This window comes from Mytilus californianus, unplaced genomic scaffold (assembly GCF_021869535.1).
Source record: "Mytilus californianus isolate M0D057914Y unplaced genomic scaffold, xbMytCali1.0.p SCAF_26, whole genome shotgun sequence".
Lineage (NCBI taxonomy): Eukaryota > Metazoa > Mollusca > Bivalvia > Mytilida > Mytilidae > Mytilus > Mytilus californianus.
The window spans coordinates 640,703-661,093 of NW_026262675.1; the positions used below are offsets into that span (position 1 = coordinate 640,703).

The window sequence follows — 20,391 nt, forward strand, 5'->3', positions numbered from 1 at the left end:
TATGTGGTAAATTGAAATAAGATCTATGAAAAAAACTCAAAATAAAATATTTCTTTGTGCTTATTTAAAAAAAAATTGGGATCTAAAAATTGGAAATTGTTGTAATTTTTATGAAATTTACTAAATCTGGTAGCAAAAGTGGTTTCATTTAAACTAATGTTTATTGTGCAGTTAACCAGTTTCTTTGAAATACTTTTCATATGAGTTGATTTTTATTATGGACTTTGAAATGAATGCATAAAATAGTTTTACCGAGCTATTTTATAGAAAACTGTGCAAAAAACTTCCTATAAATGTATTCGCCTCATATGTTGTGGGAAAATCACTTTCCAAGTTAAGAATGCTTGAACAGCTTCCCAATTGATTCAATCAATGCAACAATTATAATTAGATTCAGTTCAGATGATTTCATCAAAAATGGCGCATTCAAAATTTCTATATTTTGCGTTTACAATTTTCTCCCCTGAACTGTATCAACTCCCCTTAATAAGTTACCTGATGGTAGTTGTAGGAGACTTCCTTCTGGGATGAAAAACATACAATTAACATAAAACAAATTTTGCAAACTTTAAGGCTATACCATTTCAATTTTGAGTACAGCTATTACAGACTTTAATGTATATAAAATATGCCTTAAAGTGTATGGAAAAGGTATAATTTTTCAATTTTGAACAAAATTGACCCTATCATGATTCAAAAGTTTCTGAAGAAATGAATTGTGTGTATGGTATGCAATACATTTTTATCAAATCTGTCAGTAAATAAATCAAACTCAACTTATAATACAGGGGGAAACAAAGGAAATATATGAAGCATGCAACATTCTACCTTAATACAAATATATATATTGTTTAAGGTATAGCCATCTAAATTTCAAGACAAATAAGGATACATGAAGAAATATATATATATTCCCCAAACACAGAAAATGTAAATTCTGCCAATGCTAAAAGTGTCAATACTCATACCTGATCTACGTGTGGCTGATTGTCTTCTATCTGACATAGATCTCTGACCTCCAGACCGAGCTGATGTCGGTGGTTTGTCACTGCCAGGTGGTGATGGCTGTTTGATATCAGGGTGAGGCTGTTGAGGGGGTGCTAAGCCACCCTGGTCACCAGCATGAGAACCATCAGCTTCACCTATTAATCATTAATAAAAAATGGCTAAAGTTTAAATTTGGAACTAGTAAAAAATAGATTTTCAAAAGGAGATTCCTTAGAAATTTAGGGGCTTTCAGTCAATGAAACACAAGATCTTGTGTCTTTTTTATTTTAATAGTAAGACATTTTGCTATGGTCTACATAGCTGTTTTATTAAAGATTTCATATGTCAAATACATGCATGTAAGTAAGTCCATCTTTCATACTATTTCAGTATCAGAACAAGCCGGAATTTTTTAAAATAGAAATAATCTGTAATATACAAAACTAAACTCATCTATCCATAACTTTCATCACATATTACTGAGCTACTGTATTATTTGATATTTGGGCTAGTACTTTTAATATTGTGTTGTATTGTATTGTATAGTGTAAGGAATTTTTAAAACTTCTAAGCAGTCACTTCATGTTTGACAATAAATTTGCATGGAATGTTTGTCAAAGTCAAATAACAAGTGGGGTACGCCCTACACAACATTGAGTGCAACATCTTGTTTGCTATGAAAGAGGGTCTTTATGGGGGTACCTTCATGAAGAATAACGGTAAAAAATCTTGCCAAATGACGTTAACAGTAATTTTTGGTGCATGACGATAAAATGTACACTTTCTTTTAGACAAAAGTCGACTGATTTTGACAAATCACGTTAAATTTTTTCCAAAAATAACGGTAACGATAATTATTTTAGACCTCTGACGAATCACGATAAGGATATTTTGACGAAATACTGTAAAATTTTAACCAATCTATCGCTAACGGTAGCAGAAAATGACTGCTTGATGCCTGACGGTAAAGGGCATCCCTATCCTCATGAAAGGACAGTTATTTGTGCACTCAAATTTTTGTGAAAATATCATTAATAAGTGGGTTTTAGTTTGTTGAACCACTGCACATAATAACTCTTTTGCATAAGAATCAGACATCATTTGAATTAAAACATCTTATATTCATTTGTGAAATTACAATACGTTGTTAGGAAGTTTCCATGGGAGATAATCAATTTTTCTTTCGAAAAGTCTTCTATATTCAGAAGAATAATGATTTTATATTATCTCCCAAGGAAACTTATAAACAACGTCTTGTAATTTCACTTATATGTTACTAAATATAAGATGTTTTAATTCAAATGATGTCTGATTCTAATGAATATAGAAGACTTTTCGAAAGAAAAATTGTATGAAAGCTTAGTTTGGAAATTTTTACAGCAATTCAAAATTACTACCTAACACCTTTAGTATGACTATTACAATAAAATTTGTATAGAAATTGTTAGACTGATTTTTCATAATATCATTTAAGTGGAATTAAAGTCTTATAGGATTGTAAGTATGGTTCATTTTATCACCTTGCACTTTCACGACTTGACCGTGGTTTTCTACAGCAGTTTGTTCAATTTTCTGACCAGTTGAACCGTTTGGTTTTATAAAAACAAATTGCAATTTGGTCAGAATTTTGAATAAATTGCAATAGGTGGAGAGCAACACTTACAGTCAAGTCACAGTAATACATGAATTGAATTATGACAATTTTTGTTTAAGATACATAGAACATGAATTGGTATTTGATGCACTATTTCTATGGACATATAAAATACTAACCTTTTTCCTCAGCCTCTTGTCCTCTTGCTTCCCTCTCTTTGACCTGCTCTTCCTCTCTAGAGGCCCTAGCTATAGCTACAGCTTTAGACTGGTTCAGTTTGTTAGCCTCAAGATAAGCCATTTCAGCACCTATCTCATTGTTCACAGCATCATAGAATAAACCTGAAAAAATATAGTCTTACTGTTCAATACATATTTTGATAATTCTAATATTCAAAATGGAATTTTGATACTGATATAACACTTTAATATCTAAAATAAAACTGTCATGAAACCTGTTTGCAAGGAAACCTTAATCACATTGTTCATATAGCAGTCCACCCTCAAACAAGATAGTGTTCTTATAAAGGGATCGTCTCTGGTTAGTATTTGGACAATAAATAAATACTACTCTATAATATTGCACAATAAAACCTTTCAAAAATGTTCAATCTATTAGGATTTTATGGCTTTCTAAAACACTACAAACATGAACAAGATTGTTTCAATAATCAAGCAATTTGACCGAGGAAGACTGCTTTAAGACATATGGTCTCAAAGGAATAGCCTTCACAAAGTGTCATTATGCTGCAATAGGTCCTGTAGATTCAGAAATTATTGCAAGGTTTTCATTTGGCCGGTTTTTATTAATGCAAATAATGCGACTCCTTGAGTATCGCAATAATAAGAATTTGCATTCTGATAACACATACATATATTTATATGTTGCTTTTCCCTAATTCGTGATAATTAAACTCATATTTTTGTTCATACTTCAAAAATCGCAAAAATAAATGCATGCAATAATTTGTGAATTTAAAGTATATATAAAATTTAATCATTCCAAAAAATTATACATTAGTATTATCAAAATTATCAAACAATCTTACCAATTAGGAAAAATTTGGGGGAACTGTCTCAGCTGAGAAGTTTTCACTGACAAACAGACACACACATTGATGCTAGGTACTAACATCTTTATTATAAATTCAAAATACATTTAGAAAACTATTTTGGTTACAGCATCTGTTTTCATCAGCATTACGATATATAATTTTTTTTAAATTACTACCAGAATGAATGAACAATATGTTGACATACCTAACATAGTCCAAGCCAAAATACTTTTTGGATCGACACAAGTAGCTGCTTCAAAGAAGGTTTCTGCTGCTTCATGTCTCTGCTGTAAGGTACATACAACGCCATACAACAAAAGTCTGAAACAGGAAAAATTAAGATGTTTGTAATGGTATGTATGATAATTTGTCAAAACACTGTTGATACAAGAATATGGAAAACTACATACAAATGTAATTGTTTGTGTTTTGTCTTAGATTTTAGAACCAGAAATTGACATTTTTAAATTTAGGCTGTAGTATCCAATCAACAACATAAAAACAAACAATTACCTATCCCTTAATTCCAATGTATACCAATTGTAAATATTCTTTTCTATAGCTGTTTGTTTAGTATAACATGGGAGATAATTCAAAGCAAGTACACAGTAACTCCCCTTAATATCTAGTAATTACCCATGTAAATGTTTCTGATCTATAGCTATACATTCCTTGAAGCACTCCTCGGCTTTAGTGATATCATTGATATATAAACAGAAAGTTCCATAGTCAAACCAATGAGATGGGTCATTCTTGTTCCTAGCTATCCTCTAAAAAAAAAAATAACTCAAATTTTAAAATTCTGTTCTACTTTGTGGTAGAAGTAGTAAATTCATTCTATTACATGAAGTAAAATATTAGTTATTTCATCAACTGAAATAGTGATAAAATTATATTGTTTATAACAATGAAAAATATGTGATTCTAACAATTTTACAAACTACTTATGACACTCACTTAGATTAGGAAAACTCTGGTAAACATACACAAGCATTGTCTGGGTTAAAAAGCTAGTGACAACAATAATCTTTAACATTTGAAATAGGTTACAACAATAAACTTTAACACAAGAAATAATTTAAGTTGCTTCCAGCATGTGGTTTGTTAAAAAACTAATGTTAAAATAACTAATTTTACCTCCTGATAATATTTAGTAGCCAGCTCATAATTATCATTGACTTCAGCCTCCCTGGCAAAATGTTTCAGCTGTGCTGAGTCTGTCAACGGCTCAGGGATAGGAGGTTGGTCCTCCAGAGCTAGAACTTTTCCAAGAGCCACATGCATTTGATCAATCAGGTATACATATAACTCACTTAAAAATGTCTGCAATATAAAGTATTAACAATTGATTTTTTTAATCATGAAAAATATTGCTATAAATGTGTGTACATTCAGTCAATTACACTAGTTCAACCTAAAGGAAAAGGCATTAAAACAATGAGTTATCAACTGAACAAACCCAGCATTTTTATCAAGCAGAGGATAATCACATTAGCTCATTGCCCAAGGCCTGAAAAATAACAATGAATGACCCATTCCTTTATAAGTTAGTATCAAAGACAACTATATATGAAAATAAGATGTGGTATTATTGCCAAAGAGACAAATCTCTACCAGAGACCAAATGACATAGAAGTTAACAACTATATAGTTATTAACATGGTTTTTTTTTTGTTTATCATTAACACTGGTTATCTACAAAAGTAATAAGGACTGAGGAATATTTTCATTCTCAAACTATGTTATGGCCTCTTTTAGATTTTCATAATCCAGATCCATTTTTTTTTTTTTGCAGTGAGGTCAACTGCCCAAGTTAAATACAGAAAGATATGTTGTTTTGATTGTAGAATACTTAGTAAATTGACAGTATGGCATTGATACTGGTATCATTACCTGTAATTCCTGTCTGTCTTCAAAGGTTGACGTCCTTAAGTATTTCTCTCTTACAATTTTCACTACAGCATGTTTTAATTGCTCTTTAAATGCAAAGTATTTGCCTGAAGAGTTCAGTTCATAAATCAGTTTCTGTCTCCTGGAAGTAAAAAGAGCAGAATAAAGTAAAACTTCTAAAAAAAAATTTTGTGGTTATAAAATAGTTATAACAGCAATCAACTGATTTTGCAAAGAATTCATCAAAATCAAGTGCTCTTCCACCTATGATATTGTGATTTCACCTGCTAACACCTTTTTTACATAGCTCCTGTAACAATTTAAAAAGATTTCATCAATTTACAGGAAAATATGGTATGGCTGTCTTTATAATAAATTTGTTTAAATTTATTTATTCAGAAAATATGTGGCATTATGGGAAATGTCACTGTTTCAGGTGTTTCTGATTGCTGATGACATTAGGGTACTAATGCTGAGACTGTGTCGCATAATTTAAGAGGAACAAAGTTGAATTTTTCAATTTGTTCATCACCATCAAGTAACCAAAACACTCTTTATGTGCCTGTCCCAATTCAGGAGCCTGTAGTTCAGTGGTTGTCGTTGGTACATGTCGGTCATATTTGTTTTTCGTTAATTGTTTTGTTATAGATTATGCTGTTAGTTTTCTCAATTGAATTGTTTTATATTTTTCATGTCGGCGCCTTTTATAGCCGACTATATGGTATGGATTTTTCTCATTGTTGAAGGCCGTACGGTTGCCTATGATTGCTTACATCCACTTTATTTGAACTTTGGTGGATAGTTTTCTCATTGGCAATCATACCTCATCTCCTTATTTTTATATAAAAGGAAAACAAAATCTGGTGTCAGAGGCAACACAAAAATCCATGCTAAAAACTAACTTTTTGAATGAAAAGCAAGGCAGCTTTTTCCCCCCATAAATCTAAATATTGTCTAACATGTTACCAGCGGAATAGCTTATTTAATTGTTTCACTCATAACCTTATAAGTATAATCATGTCAAAAGTAAAGTTGACCAGGAAAAAATGTATACGTCAGATATTGAACTGATCTGTTCACAATTAACCAGCAAAATTAATTTTAATTTCAGACAGCATCACACAAAAGTCCAAAATTTTCAATAAATTTCAAAAGTCTGAGTTCATTATTCTGTCAAAAGTTTGACAAAGGGACTGAAGTACAAATTGCCTTTATCATAGACAACAAACTCCATGATGACTATCAAAAAAGTCATACCTGCTTTCCATAGCCTCAGATGTTTCTGTATCATCTGGTTTGAAATCATCACCAAACTGGTCCCTGTAAGAACAAAAGAATTACGCTTTTAATTATGAATTATATCCAAGTGGATAAAACCACTCCTTATATTACATTTATTTCTACAAACTTTACATAATGTAGGTTATCTGTGTCATCAGGTTGCTGTCTTAGTGACATATGCCCCACATTTCGTTTTAATCACATTAAACTATGAGAATGGGAATCATAGCGCACTAATTGTCATTTCTGAATAATTCATCATTTTGATGTCAGCATTATATAACAGGAAAGTTTAAAAAGTAAACAAGTTTTTAAAATGTACCTGAATTCATCCAGGATCAGATTAGCAACACTAGCCACTTGATTTTGGAAATCTTCTACAGACTATAAATAGATACAAAATAATTATTACATAAACATCTGAATATTAAAAAAAAAAAAATTTTTTTTTACATCAATTAATTCATTACTATAAAGTTTATTAGGGAATACATTTACCTCTGTACCTGTAGTTCTTAAATTTAATCAATTTATCTTAGATTTCATTTACAAAATTTAAATTATTACTAAAATGTCACTTGAGAAGTTGGTAAATTACTATCTAGAGTATGTAAATCAATGGAAGATATTTTGTTCATCAAGTTTCAAAGACAGAAATCAACTCACCCTCACAGCACCATCAGTTCTCTTTGGAAAGAGAGGTCTTGGTGGAATGTATTCAGCTACCCTGGAAAAAAGCAAACATGCTGCGTATAATCATAGACTGACATTTTTTTAAAGTTCTTTATTCATAACATATACATTATTATACATCTTCCCAAATATATTGTTATTCCAGTTTTAGGGGTTTTTCTTCAACATTATCTAGTTTTATGGGTGAAACATAACCACAAAGACATGGAAAAAGTTCTGTTTTATTTACTTAAGATCTATAAGGGAAAAGGGTTACATCTGGACTATATCATGCTAATCTTTGAAACTTCTTTTATTGTATAAAGCACACAATAAACATTTGAAACTAAAAAAACAAGATTAAGTTATGTTTTCCTATTTCTGATATGAACGAGGGATTGTATACAAAGCTACAACTACAGTTGTATACATTTAAAAAAAGGAATGCCATTAAAGGGAGAATCAAGACGGCGTCAGATAAGAATATTTAGAAACACTTTATGTTACGTATCAATGTAAAGTGTTTTTAAATATTCTTATCTGACCCAGTCTGTGGAATAAACAAGCAAGGCAACCCCCATGTAAATATTACTTTATCTTATTTGATCATGCATATATTACTACAAGAGCTTATTTCACTCACTCACTCTACTTGCTTATAATGATACCAGAAATTAATTTTCAACTGGTACATTAACTGTTGTTTTAGAAAGGTCCAAATATAGTATTAAGACTGCCATAGAACATAGGGATATTGTCTCATGCACATCTTTTGAATATCTTTTCATTTTATAGCTATCAAATTTCACCTCAGAAGTAGACTTATAATGAAACTATAATATTTCCTTTTGTCAAAGGCAAACACTTGACAAAAACATGGATAAATTTCAAAATAATAAAAGGTTTCTGTTTAGTCCTTTATATTGAAATCAAATATAGTTTACAGGATCAGTGATCTACAAGTGAACATTGATATTGACAGTGAATACATCAACGCTTTGTGAAAATAGGCTAAACAATACTACTTACTTCTTTCCAAGAACTTACCATAATTTTCTTATAAAATTATTAAAAATATAACTTCAATGAATTTTGATTAATACATTGACAATTATTGGATAACAATCTCACTTAAAGAAGTTAAATGTTACATAAAGAAAAACATCATAAAAATTTAATTTACATATTAGGGGTCATACACCATTTTTTACAACTAAGTTCTACATAAATAACAGTCATTTGAAAAAGATTATTTACAGTAATAATTTTATCAAGCTTTTCAAATCCTTAATTTTCAGTTTTCAAGATACCTTTACACTTATGCAACTATTCATTCAATATAGTACATTGTATGAGTACTCATATAAGACATCAAGGCCATTTTATTCAAATGTAAGATTGTCTCATAAATGTTTTTCCAAGAGGTAAATAAAATTTATTTTTACAAAACTTACATGATATTATTTTTGTATTTACCTTCTAGCCAGCTCTTCTGCTGGACGTTTAGGGATGAGTGGATGTGCTAGACAGATCTCCAACATCACATAAGATTTAGCCTCAACATATTGTTGTCCTTCCACATTGACAGGTGCTTGTCCTTCCATCTCTGATCCTGTATCAGACTTAATGGTCTGAGATGCCTATGAGATAATGTTTACATATGGTTAATTGAATTTTTATCATAGAAATGCATAAAATAAACATTAATGAACACACGATCTCCATGCAGGTTAGTAGCATTCTCTTTACATGCAATATAATTATGAGTAAGTCATTCTTCTTTTAACATTTAATCTTGATAATAAACAAATTACTGAAAAGTATGTCCGTGGTATCAATATCAAAATATATTCATATATTGAAATAATTTATAAGAAAAATAATAACATAATCTATCTATAAAAAACACAAAATACTTATATTCACAATATGCTTGTTTATTTTTTACAGTACAATTTATCTTAAATAAAAAATAAATTCATAAAATATAAATAAAGAAAATTACTTGCTAAAAATTAGGCATGTGAATGTGCAAATTGTCCTTAAAAACCTATGTTAACTTTACTATATCAATTGCATTAATCAAAACTAAAATTAGTACTCTCTAATACTTCATCAAAATTAAAAGTACTATAATATTTAAATAACTTCAAATCTTTCATGCAGTCAAGAACAGAAAAAATACAAAGTTTTTAACACAGAAATATATGTCACCTGCAAGTATCAAAACTAAAAAAAGACAGATATTTTTCTGGGAGTGGATATCACTTATCAAGTACTTATAAATTTTACCTGATGCTAATGCAAAAGAAAGGCCAATATCAATGTTCTAATAAAAAGTTCTGACTATTCAAGGTCTATCAATGTGTATGTGTTTATTAATGGACCTTAACAATCAGTAAAAATTTTAAACAATTTAAAGTTAAAAGTAATACTGAGGGTAAAAGCCTCATATTCTTTAGTAATTTAGGTGAAGTTTGCAAATGCAACAGTATACTTTTGATTATCAATTATGAACTCATACTGAAATTATCATGATCAGAAAAATGAGTATGCTGTTGACATCACGGTCAATTCAATGAAGGAAAATCCTATGTCTTGCCTATACGTATAATTGTACCGGGTGTCATAATGAACTTTACAACAATAAAAGCAAACCAAAACTCTTCAATAGTGCAACCATGTCATATTTAAAAGTATATAATGTTGTGCATATTTTCTTAGCCTAAAAAGATGTACCAAATCCATCCAACATGTTAAAATTTAGTTTTGTTGCTACCATTCAATCTTAAAGAACAGACTGATTCAGGCTGAGGAGTACCATTTTAGATTTCAAAATTCTGTAATACATTCCAGACAAAGCTTTTTGAAAGTCACTTCTAGATATATGCTGTGCTCTTCAAGTGTCATCCTTACCAAGCAAACTTATCAAAATATAATTCACACAATTACCCTTTCTGACTGATTGCTTAGGCTATGCAAATCTTTATCCTGTTTAAATCATAAATATCATTTGAAAATTCAAGTTGGACTGATAAAAAATTACAAACGGATTAGGAAAAACAAGATTGCTACAGGGTTGTGTAATGTGCGCCTCCCGCAGCTGTATAAATGAGGAATTAAATTGTGTGTCATAATTTGTCATTGTGGTACACCATGACTCTGACAGCAGTTTGATAAAGTATCTTATTTATTTATAACACAATCATATTTGTCATGCCCCTGTAAAAAATATGATATTCATATTTTATTTATATGTAAAACAGTAAAAACCAAATCAGGCCATAGTTGTAAGAACCTTTGCTGCTATTCAAGAAATTTCTTACAACTTTTAGAGCTTATATGTAATTAAGTTTTGTCATGCATAGATTCAGATCATGATGGCTTAGTTTGTGTTTGGACATACTTTACTAAAGGTATTTTACTTTGTAATATTATAAATTATCACACCTCCATCTTAAAGTTGCTTAGGTCATAGGTCATGACTATTTCTCCAGAGAAAATTCATGTTTTACTAGTCTTAAGGTTTATGGTGCTCTCAATCATAATAGAATATTAAAAACAAATTTTAGATTTCCAAAACTTCATCAACTGGTTAGCCTTAATTTAGGTAATACAAAGAAACCTTACATGATTATCTACCCTGAATGGCTACATATTATAAAACATATAAACAGAAATTCTTTTGTGTAAATTGAACAGTATCTCTATTTAAACCAGATTTCTGTTTGTTACCTTATAACAAATCAATCCCCAAATCTTCTTTTTTTTAAATAGCTGGTCAATGACAGGGTTTAAAACAAAATCATGTTTTATGGTAAAAGCACAGAATTCAACCAAAATAAAGAACAATGGAAAAAAATCTTTGAAACCATTGAAATCATCAAATCTATTCTAACAATTAAGAAAAATAAAGTAAAATGCTACACTATTTTAATCTATGTAGATTTCAATCATGACATGATATGAAGCACAACAAATTTTTTTTTTCATTCAAAAGATGCTACAAGACAGAATATTATAAGTCCTAGGTTTTTTTAACAAGGGAACTATGGTTACAGTTTCAGTCTTCTAGTTAACAATAAGATCTTTACCTCATTAAATAATCCCATTCTTGACATCTGACAGAGGTTTAAAAATAAATTTTTAAAATTGTTAAAACTTTTAATATTAAATATATTGTGGATCAATATTTTATTTTTTGAAATATTCACTTGTTTATAGGCACCTCTCTTGTCTTGTCTAAAATGCAACCTTCTAAATGGATATTGATAGATTCAACATGTTTGCAGACATGTTTATTTTATGACAGAGTGCATTATATTATAGTTAAGCTTAACTGGTACAAATTCAGGGGTATCTGGTTTAAGAGTTGTATTATTTCTGTCGACACACCTGCGGCTCTTTCCACAAAAAATCTGAAGACTAAAATTGATCGCAAGTTATACTGAAATGTTCATGACTTACAAGTACTTTTTCTCGTAAGATTTTTTATGAAATGAGTCGCTGGTCTCGCTCATTTTTTAGTTCATGGGATTACCTCAGTTTCTGTTGGTTACCTTGATTTGTCTCTTCTTCTCTAAGATTTGAACATTGGTAAACTACTGTCCCTTTAATTTAATACCTGGTATTTAGTAATGTGTTTTGCTTTCTAAAGCAATAGCATATTTTCAATGCCCAGTGTAAGGGGTAAATAGTCAACCAGTTAATCTTTATATAGAAGTTATTTCTAACCAAACAGAATACTTTTTACAATTCATTGCATTTTTTTAATGTTTTTATTCCAATACATTTATTCAATATGAAATAGCTGTTTATTATACCACTAATGTTTTTTTCTGTAAAATTCTTCAAGATTAAACAATTTGATGATTTATCGATTTTTTTTTAAAAAGTTGACATATGTTAATTTGCAAAACTAAACAAAAAACTGCAATTCAAGTGATCTGTGTATTACATGAATAATCAGATTTATTCTATTGATAAATTACATTAATATAGCAATGGTGAATAAAAGATCTTGTATGCAAAACACATTAATATTTATGCTGTACTAGTTTGTATGTTTTCAACAAACAATTTTTTTATAATTTTAGTATATTATATAATAAATCTCCCTTTTTTATAACTTGTTCGGATAAAAACCATTTCCATTCCAGAAATTTTTCAAGCCATTCCATTTTCTTGGAATACAGTAAGTATCTTTGCTTGCAATTTTTTTGTGCTGAATTTTGAAATCTCATTGTCATATCCTACCATGCTGTATCATGTACAGAATGTTGTTACTAACTGAACATACACTGTACTGAAAAACAATACTGAAGGGTAAAATGGCAGAGTGAATGAAATCAACCTTTTTGAAACATTATTTATGCAAAGCATATTCAAAATACTTTTAGACAATTTAAAAATTTATGAGACAGAAATTGAATACTGTAAAGATGATATAAGGAAACATCCACATGCACTTTCTATGTCTGCTGTGTGTCTCATAATAGTTTGTAACCAGTCCTTTGAGAACAAAATAAATAAGATGTGTTTACTGCTATTCATAATTATTAGACTCTAATAAAAGGGGGAAAAACATAATTAAACAGTGAAGGCCTGTATTTTCTGCAGACATCTAGAATGATCAACCCTTGAATAATTGTTGTACTCCAAAATAACCAGCAGAAACAAGAAATACATTTTTGTAATAACATCACATGAACAATTCTCGACATCTACAAAAAGATCCACGCTAAAACTGTGTATAATAAAAGCTAAATTGTTTGTTAAAAATCCTTTTGTCACATCAAAGCATTAAACACATTGTTGGTTAAAATCATAACAAACACACTCTGAAATATATGTGACATGGTGATATTAAAACATGTAATGTGATTGGTGAATTAAAGATATAGGGTGGGATTGTGTGGATGTCACTCAAGGCTGACCTCAGCTGGTGTTTGGCTGGAAGGTGGAGGCGGAGCCTGCTGTGTTGTACTCATTGACCTCTGTAAAGATGACTGTGTGATACAAATGTCATGCAATACTCCTTATCATGCAACAGACTTAGTTAAAACATAACCAGTGATAAATGATAATTTTGTTTCCTTGAAACCATTCTGCACTGCACAAATGTAATACATCAGTATTAAGCATTGGAATGCAAAATTTATTTTACTATTAAACTTAAGTGCAATGTGTCCATAAATGTGTGATATGAATAATGAAAACAACATAATTTATAAAGGAAGTGCACCCCAGATTCCTGATAATTCAGCTATTCCAAAATATTGCATTAATATTGTCTTAATTAATTTCCCCTGACCAATTTAACCAATTGTGATTACAAATAATCTAGATGTCATCTGGCCTCTTTACCTTATCTGATTTAATTTCCCATCCCTTCAAACATGTTTTAGTTATGAATGTACTGTAGGAATATAGTAACAAAATAAGGTACAGCAGGTATTGTGTGAAACAAACCCGACGTCCAGCCAATCGTGATGAACCCAGTCGTGATGGTATTGTAGGAGTTAGTAACGGACCATAATTATTAGAAGGCATCGGTCCAAGATTATCAAAGTCATCATCTTCTGGTATAGATGAAATCATTACAGTTGGTTTTGACTGAGAGGATTGATTAGAACGCATTGCTGAACCATTCCTAGATTGTCCTGTGCGAGAGGGACCCATTCTAGAGGTAGAACCCATGGAGGAACCCATTGAAGATTGTCTCTAAATATAACAGTAAAGAAATGTCAGCAATGATGTTGACTAATTTATGACAATTTCACTTGTTTACAGATCTTTTATGAAAATTAAAATGTTGAGCAGATCCAATGCATATAATGTAGATATTAAATAGAGGTGGTGTTACAAGTTTTTTTATTATAGAAACTGAATAAGGATTTTATACATAGGACTTCCATATATTTTCTTTGCAATGGCAGAGTAAATTCTGAGAAAATAAAAAATGTGATTTCCCATAGGGTTCAACAAGAACCAATGTGGCATCATAGCTACTATGTATGTCAACTGATCAACATGAAATAAAAAAACTTCTTAAAACTCTCTTAATAATCATAGCTACAAAGTCAGAAAAGATATAACCATGTTATTTCATAAGCAAATCAATTTGGAAACCAACCTATCAAATATAGAGTTTTTTTGTATCTGAACTGAACTGAACAAATTGCAAAACTTTTAATTATGCACCTCACATATATTATATACATTACAAATTTGGTTTCGTTTAACCTATTATTTGAGAAGATACACTTTAAATGTGGGGAAAAGGGATAGACTGAGATGCAAGATGGGCTAGGTAAGATAAAAATTTCAATCCTTATAATTGAAAAACAACCTGGATTAGTGTTTCAATGTCAGTGTGTAAAAGATGACCAAGAATGTAAAATCTTATTTGTCACTGAATTGCCTGAATAAAGTCATAATCTTTGTATGGTATCTGAAACTTGCACTGCATCATTCATTTACAATAAACCATGCCTTTTTATCAGGTAAAAATTGTATAATTAAGCAGACAGCTAATCATGCTCCGTCAGATCAGTATTAATCTGATGCATGACACACATTTTTTATGATTAAGATGCTAGCTACTATATATGGAAATGACAAATCTTCATCAGATTAGCACATTTATACATTTAAAGGTAGGGTAAACCTTTTTATTTTAAACAAGCAATTCCAAACCTAGCGCTATGTCTATCTTGTAAAATTAGCTGACCTAAACCTATGCTTAAACTCTTGTTTAAAGTTCATGCTCAAAACATGCAGACAAAAACCCTAAAACTCAATACCTGTTTCATTCTTTAGGAATCAGCACAAGCAGACCTAAACCTATGCTTAATATTTCTATTATTCTTTTTGATCAACAGATCAAGCAGACCTAAACCTAAAGCAAATTCTTCCTTTTATCCATTAACTAACCTCATGAGGCACTGCTGAGCTATGATGTAAAATACTACCCGATCTCTGTAATTAATTATTTAGAAATTTACCTAACCATCCGAGTATGATTGGAAAGAATAACTTAACTACATGAGGCGATAACGAATTATTCAACTAAATAAAACTTTTAAATTCAAATAGTAAATAATTCATAAAGGGTTCATTTGCCATTTTCATTGAAGTTGAGACAATAAATTTGTTTAATAACTACTTTAAGAAACCCAAAAACCAACAAATACCAATTAATAATTGTACTGTAGGCAAAGAAAATTAAAGAACAATATTAAATTACATATGAAATATTCTATTTCTACATTATAAATTAACATTTTCCTCTAAACCTTTTATCACCAAAAAAAATGCACCTCCAATATTCTCCCTAATATGATATTCAATACCTCAGAGTGGAATGAATTACTCTTAGGAAGTAATTGTGTAGGTGTGTAACTTTTAATTAGAGTGGGAATCAATGTCATCATCTGTAAACATAGTCATTTGTCAATATCTTTGTGGTACGAAGAAAGAACAGTTACTAAAGAAATACTTACATTGTTCAAAACTTAACCATAGAGTTTTTCACATTTACAGACTTAACTATAAACATCAAATAATCTAATCAGGGCTATTCCATTAAAGTGTATGTGGGAGGGTAGGAAGGGACTTTCAAAATATCCCTACAACTAAGAACCATTTTTTAGATAATTTTGCATAATGGTAACAGACGCATACTGAAAAAAAGTCCCATGAACCACATTCAATAATTAAACTTCCCTTCCTACCCTCCAACATACATTTAATTGGAAAAGCCCTCATACAGACCTGACCGAAAAATCCAAACTAATTCTGAAGACCCCAGGAGATTTCTTTTGTGCTGACAGTTTGTAAAATAATTTTTCAAAGACCTAATAATATTTCACATACAGAATATAACAGATTTGCATGGGTCTAGCGGTAAATTGCAAAAAAAAATTCATTCCAATTCAAAACGCATAATTTTGTCCACGCTTTTTTCAATTTTTCTTAGTTATATATAACACCTACCCCCTTCTTAACATCTTTATCTTTCTTATCATCCTTGTCTTTACCAGGCTTCTTAGGGAAAGGAGAGGCACTGTTCCTGTTGAGAATATTGAAGGCAATCCTTCCTGCTTCCTCGCCATAACCAGTTTTCCTTTTTGTCTGTTTTATGTAGATTTAAAAGGCATTAATTTAAAAAGTATATTTCTAATAGGTAAATGACAACAGTTTTAATAAGTAAACTTCAGTTGAAGAAAACAGAAATTGTATTTTACAAGAAGAAAACCATATTTACCTGAAAATAGTATTCAAAGAAAAAATATCTGACAATGACTATTTCCAAATTTTCCTAATGTATGTCTTTTTATAATTTATATAATAGATGAACTTTGAACCTCTGAATTGTCATATTTGTCATACTTAAAATATTTCCAATCTGTTTTATCAACAACAAACTTATAATAAATAATGAGGAAAAAAACTGTTCATTGTATGATCTTATTACCTTTTCATGCATAGCATGGTCAGTGTAGGCATGGACTTTGTATGCTCCTCTTATTCTCTTTACTGAAATATAAAAAAAATAATGAAGGATCACATTGTGTGATAAAATGTCTTTTTTCTTACCAGTATATTAAATTATTACTAACAAGTTGCTTACATTCATGTCATTTGGACTCCAGTGGATAGTTGTCTCATTGTCAATAATACCACAATTCCTCATTTTCATATGGTAATATGATTTCAAATTTATAATTTTTTTGGTACATCTATCACAGACAGAAACTTAATTGCTGTGCAATATTATCTGGTTTTTTATTACAAAGATTATTTGGCAACACTTTTATGTTATAATTGAAGTCCATTTACTTTGCAGTTTCCTATTTCTGTATTTTTTTAAGAATCGATAAATCTCTGAACTAATTTTCATACATATTTATCTATTTCAAAGGGAAAAAGTTGATAATACATTACCTCCTGGGTACAACAGTGGGGCTAGGTTAACAAAGGCAACACCATGGTAACTAATGGCACCCTCATCATCCTACAAAGTAAGGAAAATCATTATATTTTTATCAATTCACTGGTATTATACATTTTTTCTCATTTCCATAGCTTCAGTATTTTAAACCCACTGGAAAACAGCTTATCTTAAAATTTAACTTTTTTTCTAAGTTTTTTTTCTAGTTACATGTTACTTTTTTATTTCCTCAATAAGGGAAAATAGATTTTCATTTCAGAAGTAAAAACGGGCACTTCAATTAGTAATTTGGGAAGAAAAAATATTTCTTTTGAAACAAGATGTGATGGCACAAGTTAGATAATTGCAGAAAATGATTACAAAAGGGTGTAACATCAATACTTGTCAAATATTGTTCAGTCCAAAATCATAATCTTTATATAAATTTATAATAAATAATCTCATATATATCTCTACACGTGCAAATTTTAATTTAACGTGCTCGGTCTATTAATGTGCATATCTATTTAGAATAAACAGTAATATAACTTTACTGCAAAGTGGTGTGTTTTTGGAGAGTTCAAATTTAACGATTTCTAGGAACAAATTTTTTTTTTTCTATTTTCTTGTAACTAAAATTAGCGAAAATAAATATATTGTGAAATTTCACCACTTTACAGTTGTTACAATTTGGTGACTCTTCAGATTGCTACTAGCCAATTAATGTTGTTTGGTTGTTTGTATGACAAAAATATATGTAAATCAAGCTAACTATAATTTTTGTCATATGGAAAAAAATGACAATTTTTTTTATCTCAAGAATGCAATCTTAAACGGACTGCATTTTTCTAAACATAAAATAATTTATTTCAATTACTACAATATTTTCTCATTCCAAAAAATTTCTACACAACAAAAAAAATCATCTACCACTCCAAAAATCATCTATAAAAATGGCATCTCCTTTTAAGTATAGTAGAATACATACTGGTACAGGTAACTTAAAAATAATTATAAATAGTGTAGTATGCTATAATTGTGTTCATGCTACAAATAAGTCCATGTTTACCATCAATGTTGTCTGAAGTACATAACAAAAAACAGATACTGGTGAAACCATAGAAATTTGGTTTAATCCACAGAGGACAAACATAATTTAGTTAACCCCATTCACCAGAATACCATAATATCAGTGTATCAAAAAGAATGCTAGTGAATGTCTGTACCTTTAAAATACATGTCTGAAAACTGAGCTAACCAAATTGATATTTTCACTATCAAGCTCTACTTAAATTCTAATAAGACATTTCCCTCAAAAATTCATGGTGAAAAATTATCCTCCTAAGTATGTAGTGGAAGCAGTCAAATGTAGCCATTTTATAAATAATGAAAAAAACACACTTCAATGACATAAAACGATACAGTATATGTCAAATCCTGTTATATTTTAGTTTTAAAAAATGGCAGATTTTTATCCAAAATGTATCAATTCTGTATTCAATTTTTTTTACTAAATACTGTTAACTGGACTTTGGGCAAAGTGTTTTGAAACCTTATAGATAGACAGATATACCATAGACACATTCCAAACCATCTTTAGCCTTGCATAGAACATTATCTTAACTTCAAGTCATGCACAAATTCCTCATCATACAATGAATTCAAAACAAAAAATGCCTATATCATTAGAAAATGTAGCATCAGACAACATAAAATATATCTACACTTTAACAATTATATTTTTTATAATATACCATATAAACAAACCTTGTATTTCCCCACTGAAGTCTGCTAATGCATTACAGATAGAAAAAAAATCTAATGTAAATTTATAATATTAACCAATCAAAAAAGGACAGTGGTACTGAGTCTGCTCTTAGAAGGTTGATAATTAAAAAAAAAGAAGGTAATATCACTTTTTTCAACCATTAGGAGCAAAGATCACAAGTAAAACCACTTCCTATGCAATAGATATATGTATCTGAAGCTTATTGCAACACCAGTTCTAGCTTTCCTTTGTAATGTTTACTGTGATACCTCTAAAGAATCTACTAAAGTTATATATTGTTTTGCATGTTGGTTAACTGTTTAAGCAGAAACTCTGAATTGGTGCAGATTTAAAAGAAATGTGTCTCATTACTTCTGTTCAAAAGTGATCAACAATATAATAACACATGAAAACATAGCAATTGAGTCATTTTTTTTTTTCAATGACAGATTTAAAATTAAAAAAAATAAACCCATAAAAGAAATTGATGGAAAAACGCTAATATTAAAGGTTTTCTACATTGAAATCTAGATTTGAATTACAAATTATGGAAATATTCAAATCATATGAGATATTTGAAGAAAAATATATATCAAAACTGTGGAATGAAAGTAAATGTATAAAAAAATAAAGAATAGCACAAAATATTTTGTCTACGGGAGGGTTACATCTTATATATAACAAAAATTCTCTGCATTTCAACTAAATCATTGCTGATCACATGACATAATAATGGGAGAAAAACTTTCAGTACTTACTGTTTGTGCACCCTGTACAGTAAAGTGATATATCAATTTATATTCTATAACCAGGAAGTGTAATTCAACTTACATCATATATTTGTTACTCTCATATACTAGTTTCTCCCCCTTTCAGGTACAGTATTCAATTCATGACACTTGACAGATATTCAAATTTTTTAAGCAAGATCTGTTTTTGGGGAAATTATTCTACTGTTTAGAAATTGTAATATGAAAATTCAACAAATTATCAATAAAGAAATAATATTGTACTTCATTAAATAATGGCGCTACAAGAATTTAAATTTCTAAATGCTGATTTTTTTCAACATCACTTGGAGCTTAACATTAAATTTTTTTGCAAAGAGGTTACAAATCAGTTCCACATTTTTACTGATAAAACTTTCACTTCCTTGCATTTTTAAAAATATTTCTGAATCATTTAGAAAAGTCGTTTTATTCAAATATAGT

The 20,391-nt window shown here is 29.7% G+C and overlaps 1 protein-coding gene across 8 annotated transcripts in view; it reads right to left on the reverse strand.

Moving 5' to 3' along the window:
* The window catches only part of LOC127732614 (cilia- and flagella-associated protein 70-like), a 48,876-nt gene that overhangs the window by 13,747 nt on the left and 14,738 nt on the right, over nucleotides 1-20,391 (reverse strand). For 7 of the 8 annotated variants that reach the window (XM_052241695.1, XM_052241692.1, XM_052241694.1 and 4 more), the window contains exons 11-25: nucleotides 17,427-17,496; nucleotides 16,957-17,018; nucleotides 16,476-16,613; nucleotides 15,414-15,458; nucleotides 10,431-10,469; nucleotides 8,955-9,118; nucleotides 7,473-7,533; nucleotides 7,129-7,190; nucleotides 6,783-6,845; nucleotides 5,529-5,667; nucleotides 4,773-4,958; nucleotides 4,272-4,405; nucleotides 3,841-3,956; nucleotides 2,761-2,922; nucleotides 969-1,142 (exon numbers count right to left, since the gene is read on the reverse strand). In XM_052241695.1, coding sequence (XP_052097655.1) covers nucleotides 969-1,142; nucleotides 2,761-2,922; nucleotides 3,841-3,956; nucleotides 4,272-4,405; nucleotides 4,773-4,958; nucleotides 5,529-5,667; nucleotides 6,783-6,845; nucleotides 7,129-7,190; nucleotides 7,473-7,533; nucleotides 8,955-9,118; nucleotides 10,431-10,469; nucleotides 15,414-15,458; nucleotides 16,476-16,613; nucleotides 16,957-17,018; nucleotides 17,427-17,496 — 1,615 coding nt within the window. Of the gene's footprint in view, nucleotides 1-495; nucleotides 523-968; nucleotides 1,143-2,760; nucleotides 2,923-3,840; nucleotides 3,957-4,271; nucleotides 4,406-4,772; nucleotides 4,959-5,528; nucleotides 5,668-6,782; nucleotides 6,846-7,128; nucleotides 7,191-7,472; nucleotides 7,534-8,954; nucleotides 9,119-10,430; nucleotides 10,470-15,413; nucleotides 15,459-16,475; nucleotides 16,614-16,956; nucleotides 17,019-17,426; nucleotides 17,497-20,391 lie in introns of all 8 variants that reach the window. The other variant, XM_052241688.1, reaches the window with a different exon arrangement.